This window comes from Cygnus atratus, chromosome Z, assembly GCF_013377495.2.
Source record: "Cygnus atratus isolate AKBS03 ecotype Queensland, Australia chromosome Z, CAtr_DNAZoo_HiC_assembly, whole genome shotgun sequence".
NCBI lineage: Eukaryota > Metazoa > Chordata > Aves > Anseriformes > Anatidae > Cygnus > Cygnus atratus.
In genome coordinates, this window is record NC_066396.1 from 50,019,038 (window position 1) to 50,029,944 (window position 10,907).

Genomic DNA, 10,907 nt, shown 5'->3' on the forward strand with positions numbered 1-10,907 from the left:
CTTAACTGACCTCATATAATTGGGTGCAGTTTTAATCTTAAGATCAAATTCAGAAAAGCTGGTAATCAAACTTGGAGTCAAAAGTAATTCTTACCCTGTCATGGTTACATGTCAGTTATGTCATTATTGTGAAATATTCAGATGTTTTCTGCATTGGACCAGATTGCTCAGCTATCTATATATGATATACTTGACTGTAGTCAAGTATCTGCCTATGAAAAAGTCCTCACTTTTTCTGGATATATAGGTAGGATTGAGTGATTAATCTACTGCCATGACTGAACAACAATAGAAAGTAAAAAGACCAAATTATTTCAGGTCCACAACAACGGTTTCCTCAGGCCAAATAAATGTATTTTTTTTTTCCATTTTTGGTGTGATTTGAAAACTTATAAAATTGTAATAATAAAATTGATTTCTAAATAACAGAGTTGATTTCAAAATGGAAAGCTGAAATAGTCTAACTAACTAGAATTACACTGAAATATTTTAAATGACTCAAAGTGTTTTAATGTTTTTGCCTAATATTGAGATAAAATTGTTTTGTGAACTCTGGGTTAACTGATGATTTAATTTGATCCAGCACTGCATGTCTGACAGCCAAATAATATGTATTTTGTCACGATATGATCAGCAGTAGTGCAGACTAGACTCTACTTGTTAGGACAGGAGTGGAAACTTCCCTGCTTCTGTTTAAGTAGCTCCGCTTTCTTTTGTCATTGTAAAGGTAAACCTGTAAGGACAGCACGGCACATGATGTGATCAAACTCCGTTATGAACAAGTTGGTGGGCTGGTTGGGAGAACTACTTTATATCTAACATTGTATCTTCTTTAACACTTCATCTTCAGAGGAAAATAATGCTGTTTTGTTGCTGTTGTTTGGTTGTTTGTTTGGTTGTTCTTTTTTCTGTATGTATGTGCGTTTTTGGTTTTGGTTTGGTTTGGTTTGGTTTGGTTTTCAAATAGCTGGTGTGACTGACTCTAAGACTTGAAGTAAATTTTAGAATGTTCAGAGATTACAAGGCTAAGAGGAACTATTATGCTGGTTTCATCTTCACATTATTTCAAATTTTAAAATATATTTGAAGTTTTGTAATTCTCTTTAAAAACACTCCTTGGCACATAGTCTGTTTTGTTTGTTGCCTCGTATGGGGTACCATGTTTAAAATGTATTTTTTCTCATAGGTACATGGATGCTGTATCAGCTTCCTATAGACATGTTCCAGTCAGAGCTGGGTTCTAGTTGCAGGGTCCTCATCTAGGTAGCCCTAATTCTGGGCAACACCAAGACTGCTTTGGTCTGGCATGCCACAGCACAAAGAGTTTAGGTGAAACATATCTGCCTGACTTATTGGCATAAGCAGGTTTCTTTCACTGTGGAAGAATCTGTGTGATGCACAATAGATTATAGGTAGTACACTTTGGTAAGATAACTGATCTTAACAGGTCTCTGTATCTACACTGATCCATTTCTGTTGACATCCTGAACTTCCTTAACAGCTGGACCACTGTTCAGTTTTTCCCTCTTTTTACCAGTTGCCAGTTAAACATCTATATCCTCTCTGTTAAATTCTTGTTATTGAGCCAAGTGAAGGAAGTTCTTTCTGCCTTTTCATGCAGGAGAGACCTTTACACAACTAGTTTTGTCTAGTTAATTATTCCTTTGTTTTTTGATCCATGGACTACTGACGTAATGTTTGTACAGGCTTGAGGTCTGGCCAACAGCTTTTGTAGCTTGTTCCCTCCGATGCCTTTTTGTCTTTGACCTCTCTCCTACATCCAGACCACACAATAATAATTCTCTGTTCAAATCAGCACATGAATTCTCTCAGATGTTGCTTCATTGCCAGTTCTTGTGCCAACCTCTGGGCAATGAAGTTGGAGAGCATTTTTTAACCTTTTGCTTGTACATGATGTTTTCTGTGGTAGGTAGGAATCTTTGTCACCTCCCTTCAGTAACTTCCTAACTCCCAAGTATAAAATTAAGAAAATTAACCAATCTTAGGCACTTTCCACCATCACCTAGAAACAAGCATTGCAACATAATAAATATTTTCATGCTTACATGCTTGCTTTTCTGCTGCTGCTCTGCACAGTGACATCATATTTTTTTTCCTAAGTCTAATCATGATTTAGCTCCATGCCATTCAGACTATTGTTGAAGGGGCAAGCAAGATTTTGCACCACACTAATAACCATATGCCTTTTACAAGGATGATTCTATGATCATATTCGGAGCTATGGAGCAAAAGGTGTACTTGGAGCAACTCACCAGGAAAAAATAAATAAATGAAATAAATAAAATAAAATAATTAAAATCAGCACATACAAAGCCATGCAGAAATGAATTATCAGATACTAAGTACTGGGTAGAGTAGCCTTCTCTTAATAAGTAATTAGTTTGGAACAGAGCAGTGCAAGTGGTTAATCATTTGATCTAGTTCACACTCTTTTGATCGCCAAGTCTGATAAAGCATCTCCTGCTTATACCTTTTCCTTACTGATCTGCCACTTGCCTATCACTCAGATAACAAACCAACAAACTTGGTTTTACAGAAAAATTAATGCTAGTTTGTAGGAATAACTGTCCCATCCTGCCAGGCTCATACCTACATAACTCCAGTAAATGTACTTATACATACTTCAGTGCTATTGTAGAGCTACAAACAACACAAGGCCCAAAATTTGTATCCACTATCAAACATTAAGAATATTATACCATTGAGAAATGAATAAATCTATATCACCTAGAAAATACAGATTTACTTGTAAAGGAGAACTTACACTGGGCTGGTTACAAAGGTAACGACAGAGTTCCCCAATGTACAAAAACATTGTCACATTGTATTTTCTACAGTCATTCCAAAACTGGCTTGCAGAAAATTTCTTCTTCAAAACACAAATTGCTCCTAGGTGATGAAAACAGATAAGAAAATTCAAAATAGCCCTTAAAATCTATCTTTCCTTCTATTACTACTGTTAAAGACAAGTTATCATTTCTTAATGATAAATTCATCTATTTAAATAAATTGTAAGTTATTTCCACCAAGTTCTTTCTTTTAAATGTGACTAGTAAAATGGAGCCTTGCTTCTCGTATTTCTCAGTAATATCTAAAAACCTACAGTATAAGAAGCAGTAGAATAGAAACTTTCAGTCATCTCCAGTTATTAGGAATAGGCCCAAGCCTAACCATTTTGTTTAAGTCAAGATGGTTGCTAGTGTAAACCTGAAAAGAGAGAGCTTGCAATGAGAGAGAAGGTAGCTTGCAGTCGTCTTTGTTTGTGCGGGCAGGGAAACTATCTTAGAGCCTTTATTACGTCTGTCTTGCTCCCCTTCTGTGTTTCATGTCAACTCATCACCCTCAATTTGTTTTTGCATCCCTAAAGTTGCTTCATGCTTTCCAGTCCAAATGACATTCCGGTCCAAATGACAGTTCTCATGTCTCCCACACTGTTCCTTTTCTGTAGTTTTTTCTAAGTGTTGTCAGCTAGGAATTTCCCAATTTCCTTGTTTCTGTCCTTTTCAAAATGTGTTTTTGCCTAAGTCCTACTTGTCCCACATAAGGTTTCCCAGTGCCTTTCAAGTTCCAAATTCCTTCTAGTCTGCTTTTTCCTACCTCCCCAATTCCTCCTTGACCCAGATACCCCCTCTCTTGCAAGAGATGAAGCTCTCAGAGCTCTTCAGCCTCACTCATCTCAAAGCCTGTCTTGTCATTCAAAACCCAGTCTGAATGGCTCACCTAAGAAAACTGTTATTCTACTTTTTCACTCACAAGACAAATCAAAGCTTCAAACCTTTTCATATACTACTTCTCCCAACCCCTTCATGTTTCTGTTAGGCAGCAGCTGTCTGTTATCTGTTGCTGCAACCCATCACACCTGCCCATGCTGTCCCTGAAGAAGTAAAGCACTGAAATGGCTTTAAAAGAGCTCAGATGTATAATTACCACAGGGGAATTAAAAAAAAAAAAAAAAAAAAAAAGGCAAGACTCTGAGGACAAGAAAGGAGGCCACATCTGAAAAAAATTTGATTGCTAGCCCTGTATATAAAACTCCAAGAAGACTATTATCAGAGTCAAAAGCGGAGACTCAGACTTTTCAGACTTTTGGTTTAGGATACAATGTAATTTCAGGTTAAACTTACAGAACAAATGGAGTCATTTCAGCAATATATACAATTCAAGTCATGTAATGTTGGATCTATGTAACAGTTGGTGTCTACTCCAAGCTTCAAAACTACAAATAGATCTTGTTTTCCCACTGAGGAAGGTGATAAAAATGAGAAGGTAACAAAAGTCTATTGGGACATATAATGTTGGAGTTATTCATCAAATGGAGTTACTCACCAAATGATGTTACAGCATTCTTAACTTAATGAAACTTCACTTGAAGTTACCTTCAAGTTATTTTACCTAATTATTATATTTAAATAATTTTAATTAAATTATTTAAATTAATTTAAATAATTTAAATAATTAAATTATTATATTACCTAATTCAATGCATCCACCAATGCCAAGAAGAGATGCACTGATGTGGTACAAAGGAAGAGTGAGATACATAATATCCTGAGAAGTTGCTCCACACTGAATAAATGCTAAACAGGCAGATAGGGCTCTTAGATGAGTGATGATAGCAGCTTTTGGAAAACCTGCCAAAGGGAGAAAAGCAAATAATTATAAATATAGTGTTTGCATTAATAATTTTGCTGCAAACATAGAATTAAGTTTGGAATATATTGGGAGAGTTGTCTTTTCTTCTTAGTCTTTGTCTGTCCTGTCTTTCAGTCTTCACTTCATATCTCCTTAGCCTCTCAGCTTCTCTAAGACTATTTGATCCTGTTTGATCCTGTCTTCTTCTTGACCTGGGGAGGAAAGTCCATACCTGTCACAGACCAGTGGAGACCAACTGTGTACGCAGTGTTCCCTTGACACAAAGAAAGAAATGAAAAGGTTCTGAAGAGTCCTTGTGTCTTGTATCCTCAGCTTCTATTTGCAGTAAGAGTAACTTTTATTATGAACTTGTTTGGCTTGACTAGAGGAAGGATTCTTCTTTCCTTCCCGGTAATGGAAACTGAAACTTCACTAGTCAGGTCAGTCACAGAGGAAAAGTTTCCTCACAAAGCTTAAGCACTTGTGGTGGCTGTATTTCTTTCTAGTCTGGACTTGTGAAATTCTGTTACTATGAACTGACAGCAGCTGTTAGAGACTGACTTTACTGCCCCTCCTTTTAAGAAATAAAGTTCAGGCATGGAACATCTATATGAAAGTTCACTAACTAGTATTATGTCATTGTTATGCCAAAGTAAAAATGGCCTAAAGTGTATGACACTTTTAACTAAACAAATTCCTCCATATCTTGACTGCAAAATTCAAGTTCTGTCTTTTTGTGTGCCTGTCTTGCTTCTAAATTATACCAAATGAAGTTTTTGAAGCTGCAATCATACGTTGTTGTACACATTCTCACCTGTACTTCCTGATGTGAAAATATACATGGCTGTGCATCTTCCGTTATTGACAGCTCTAAGGTGAGACGGAACAGGGTGATCAGGGACATTGTCTAGCTTGTCCAAGATGGTGCCAACATGCTGGAAAGGAGAACTGGTGCTCATCAGCCAGACATTAACATTGTTTTCCAAGAGATGAAAGATAAACTCAGTCTCTATTGATCCCAAACAATCTGTCAAGTTAAATAAATAAATAAACAAACACCACTGTTATTAAAATAATTGCAACTATAGCCCTGATTTTCTGCACTGGAATTATCTACCCAGCCACCATGTACTGTCAGCCACAGGACAGCTCAACCTATCAGACAGGGAAAAAAATAATCACGATGTTTAATTAAAACTAATAATATAAAAATAATGATGATATTTATGCTTAATTTCTCTATACTTCTTATGTGGCTTTAGTTGTAATTTAAAAAAAAAAAAAAAAAAAAAAAAAAAACCTGATCTTTATGGCATTAAAATACAGGATTTAATTTAGTCAGTATGTTACAACATTTGCACATTTTAAAGCTTTCAAAGCATAATACTGAGACCTCACAGGTTCACATATGTGACTTATGGAAGTATTGCCAACTTGTATTCAGGATGGGAAAAGAGCAATAGAAATATTAAATAAATTGCCCAGTATTACATAATATGCCAGTTAGAGGGCCAAAATTAAATTTATGCTAAACTGTTTGCTTTAAGCAATGCTACCTTTGGACCACTACTGGACCTCTCCTTTGAAGCAGTTCTAAAGTGACTACACATTTGTATATATGGATTTTAAGTATAAAGAAAATGTCAGCCTTCCAGTAGTCAGTATAGTTGTATCTATGTAAGCCAATAAAGAGAAATAGAAATGCTGCTGAAGTATATCTCCCAGCTGTTCACTTGCTCATGAGTAACTGCTCATGCTGTTACATTGTCCAGTACATTGTCCAGTAGTTGGAGTTTCAGTTTTAAGCCTTTTATTATACTAATTAATTCCACATATGTTGGTGTTTATACATTTTAAATTCAAACAAGCCTTACTTTTTCCCTTCCTTTTTAGCCAAATTATGTGTATGTATATACACATGTGCTTATGGAGGTGAGCTGAGGGGCAGGAGCTGAGCTCTGCTCTCTGGGGACAGCGACAGGACCCAAGGGAACAGCATGGAGCTGGGACAGGGGAGGGTCAGGCTGGGTGTTAGGAAAAGGTTCTTCACCAAGAAGGTGGTTGGACACTGGGACAGGTTCCCCAAGGAAGTAGTCACGGCACTGAGCCTCTTGGAGTTCAGGAAGCATTTGGACAGTGCTCTCAGACTTATTGTCTGATCTTTGGATGGTCCTATGTATAGCCAGGAGAAGGGACTGGAGTTCCTTCCAAATCAGGGTATTCTATGATTCTGCTTCTATATGGTTCTGTATATGAAGTGCTTTCAGCTTTGAACTGTTCTGATTATCTATTTCTGATAGAAAGCCAAACACAGTAGAAAGTAGTAAACCAAATACAATGCAGGACTTACCTTCTCCTATCACCACTGCTTTTGCTGCACATGTATTACAACAGTGCAGGAGAGATCTGGATCGGACATTGAAGTTGAGGAAAGCCACCACACAGCCCAGTTTTGCCAGTCCAAACCACACATGAATGAAGTCAGGTCCATTACCCATCAGCAGGGCCACAGTATCACCTTTTTTCAGAGCCCCATAGTGTAGGAAGACCTGCGCTACCTTGTTACTCCTCCTGTCCACATCCTCGTAGGTATGCACATTCCCTTCATAGATGAGGAATGGCTTGTGGGGTATCTTTCCCACTCTATGCATGAAAAGATCAATTATTGACAGAATTCCATTTTTTGCCCGTTTCTTTATCATTGATTTTAACCTCTTCCGCTTCAAGAAGAAGACCAGATCCTCCCAGAAATATGGGAAAAAAATCTTCATAGAGACAAACAGTGCCAGTATTCCTCCAGTAACTGTTGAAAGCCACATGCATGCCATGCTGGGGTGAAAATAATAGATTAGTTATGCTAGAGATATAAAATACAATACATTAATATAATTAATAAGGAGTTTTAGGAAGACAGACAATGCAAGATAACAAACTAATTACATTCCCATCAAATAATTTGACAACTCTTTAAAATACTGTATTGGAGTTCACTAAAAACAAACAAACAAAAAAACCAAACCAAACCAAACCAAACCAACAAACAAACAAACAAACAAACAAAAAAAACAAGAAAGGGAGATTGTGCAGTTTAGAGAGACATTCTAAACTTAAGAAGAGTGAAAGAGTTCATTCAGAGTGGAAAAAAAAGGAACAACACATTTTTTATAATGTGGCCAGGACGACAGTAGAACAAGAAAGACATTGACAATTAAATACGAGATGGAAATTTAGAAATATTAAAAATATATGAAGAACATACAAAAAAAAAAGATATATGTAGGGAAAAATATCAACACAATTTTTCTTAATCTGGAGTCAAAATTCTGTCTACAGTATTTATTATACCACAGCAAATCCTAAAAAAGTAATAATCAAAAAGTTAAATCTCATAGTATCACATTTATATTATTAACCTTGATTAAGTATCCTGCATCTGTAAGATGCACCGAATATTTGTTATTGCATCAGGTGTTTTTTTAGCTCCAGTGGAATTTGAGACCATCATGTAGTTCTCCACAGACAGTAGGTTTGAATAGTCTTGAAGAGAATGTGAACAAGTACAAATTTCAAGTAATATGTTGTGAAATTTCTGCATCTTCTACAATAGTCAAATTTCACCTCAGAGTTTTCTGGCATTGGTGATTAATAGCTGTGTATTATTTATATCGTGTTCGTTATTTAAAGTAGTACCCAGAAGTCTCAAACAAAACCACGAAACATTGTTACAAAAACACATGCGAAGAATTGAAAAAACACTTATAGCATAATTGTTATTAACATATTTCAGGTAACCATTGCCATATTTTCAATTGACCTTAGAGGAAACGGAGGCTTTTGAACAATCATGCAAAATCCTTGCATTTTTAAAACATGTTAAAACTGACCAGTCAGGTTTTTAAAGTTTGCAGGATAACTACAAATCTTTACATGATAATCTAGGACTGAGGAACACATCAACAGTCTGTGAGGCTTTTCTAAACTATATAGCCTCCACTTTGTAGTTCAGAATTTTTTTTTACCAACAAGCTGTACTTTTGATATGTTCATCAAGCTTGTTTACACTTTTTACAATAGTCACACTACCCTGTATAGTTTACTACCTTGTATAATTTACTATCTTGTATAATTTACTACCTTGTAGATTTTTTAGCAGCAAGCAGGATCTTGTATGTACTACAAAGTATATGCAACATTATATGGGATAAAAAAAAAAAAAAAGCAGATTAAAAATGAAAGCCTTGTTACATTCATTGTGTACAAATGTATAAAAGAAGTTAAAGTATGCAATGCATTTTGTATTTTTGTTTGTTTGATCTTTGTCTTATTATATGTCAAGGTCTTTTGTCAGACTAAGAGATATGTGCTTAAAATCTGACTTTTTCATCTGTCCTTTGCATTCTTTTTTCCAAGTTTCAAACAACAGGATTTTGCATGCTCTCAGATATTTTCCATGAAATCTTGGAAACAGCACTTAAAACACTAGCTTGAAATAACCAAAATAACCAGCCTTGTATTAAATAATGGGTGATTTGGTATTTCTAGTTTTCATTTATATGACTAAACTCATTTTATATCCTCCCCCCCCCCCCCCCCCAATTGTTACTGTAACAAAAACTGGTTTTTGGCCCTTCTCAGTGTGATATTCAATCCTCTCTTATAAAAAGGGATAACAAAACAACAGACCTGCCACTACAGCCAGAACTAGACACAGCTACTACATGTGCACAGACCAATGACCACATACAAAGTAGCTCTTACAGGCAGGGGACACACAAACAAACAAACAAACAAAACACCAGCACAGGAAACAGTCAAAGAGCTGGAAAAAAACAATCCAGAAATGTTCTAATAGCAGCTTTGTTCCAAACCCAGGGGAACAAAAACAGTTTTGTATGTTGGCCCTGATGTAAACTTTGTGTCCTTGTTCTCTAAGATATCTTAGGTATCTGAGATATCTGGTAGAAATACTGTTTTGAACAGTTGCTACAAAGCCTCTATTATTATTGTTATTGTTATTATTATTAAATTATTTTAATCAATACTTTGCTGCAAATTAAATCGGAATTGAATTCAAGAAAATTGGTCACCAAACTCAAATTACTTCTTTTTGTGTGTGTGTGTTTTAGACTAACAAATTGTAGCAATACGGAGTTTTGTTTACTTACTCTCTCTCTGCTTTATTCCTGTTTGTTTATTTTAAACTTCCACTGCAGTCACAAGGGTTTAAAACACTTCTTTTTAATAAAACTGAGATCTTAATTATGTCATAATACATTGAGTTTGAAGGAAAACACAAAAGACTGAGAAAGTAGTCAATGGTATTGAAGCATACAATTAACTGTTTTTCAATATCTAGGCAACCATATTGATAATGACAAACAACAAATGGAAAGGTTTTCAAATACAGTGAATCCAACCTTTCACAATGAATACAAATACTCTCTTTTCCAAGGAATTGGTCTGCTTTCTCAGTAAAACAACGTTACCTTTCTAAAAGCAATGCAATCAATAGGCAACAAAAGTTCAGTTTATAAGCTCATTGGACTGTTTGATTAGTAAGAAAAAATTAAGATGTTTATCTGAATGAGGCAAGGGGACAAAAAGCCAACCTCAAAAAAGTGTAATGCAAGCAAATAAAGGAATGAGTCTGGTCTGACTTCAGATGCATGCTGTGAGCATTGTTTCATGTAAATAATAAATAACATAAAAGAAATGCAAACACCAGAAGTTAGCTAAGTTTACAACCACCCAGCATGTGAAGGTCAGTAATGTTACCAAACAAATATTTTCTTACCACCTCTTTGATTTTATAGTACTCCTCCTGGACACCTCAGGTCTCCTGTTCTGTATTTCCTTAGCCTCTCAGCTTGCTGTCCTGCAGTGAAGTCACTGGCAGGCAGCCAGGGCAGGCAGGGCAGCCAGGGCAGCCAGGACAGCTATGTGCACCGTAGGCAGCCCTCGCTAGCAGTGACCAAGGCTGGCCAGGTGCCCGGTGCCGCCAGGCTGGGCTCTGCTTCCTGCCCAGCCCCAGCTGTTGGAAGGCTGCCATCCTGGCCCCCCGGGGGCTTCCAAGGGGGACACTGAGGCAGCCTGATGGTGGCCCAGACAGGCATTAGGCTGCAGGACCTGGCTGCTGCGAGTCTTCGAGATGGAGAGTGACAGAGAGCAGGGCTGCAGTAGGTGTGCCCGCAGGGGGAAGTACTGCTCTGCCCGGTGGCCAAGCTTCAGGAGGAGGTGGGTAGGCTGAGGAGCAT

General features: G+C 36.8%; 1 protein-coding gene across 1 annotated transcript; it reads right to left on the reverse strand.

The window, feature by feature from the left end:
* Positions 1 to 2,002: 2,002 nt before the first annotated feature.
* LOC118261655 (long-chain fatty acid transport protein 6-like) lies at positions 2,003 to 10,511 on the reverse strand. Its single transcript, XM_035572566.2, has 6 exons — positions 10,448 to 10,511; positions 7,004 to 7,482; positions 5,468 to 5,680; positions 4,494 to 4,652; positions 2,786 to 2,910; positions 2,003 to 2,023 (listed from the first exon to the last, which is right to left on the reverse strand). Exons 2-6 carry the CDS (start codon positions 7,479 to 7,481, stop codon positions 2,003 to 2,005), a joined length of 996 nt encoding a protein of 331 aa, XP_035428459.2. The 5' UTR covers position 7,482; positions 10,448 to 10,511.
* Positions 10,512 to 10,907: the final 396 nt, after the last annotated feature.

What these genes read in the sequence shown, in the direction of transcription:
- LOC118261655 (XM_035572566.2), bottom strand. Translation starts at nt 7,481, where the DNA reads ATGGCATGCATGTGGCTTTCAACAGTTACTGGAGGAATACTGGCACTG. An exon ending in AGCAGTGGTGATAGGAGAAG is followed by an intron (nt 5,681 to 7,003) that starts GTAAGTCCTGCA and finishes TTAACTTGACAG; the next exon opens with ATTGTTTGGGATCAATAGAG. An exon ending in TGGTGGATGCATTGAATTAG is followed by an intron (nt 2,911 to 4,493) that starts GTAATATAATAA and finishes TTCATCACCTAG; the next exon opens with GAGCAATTTGTGTTTTGAAG.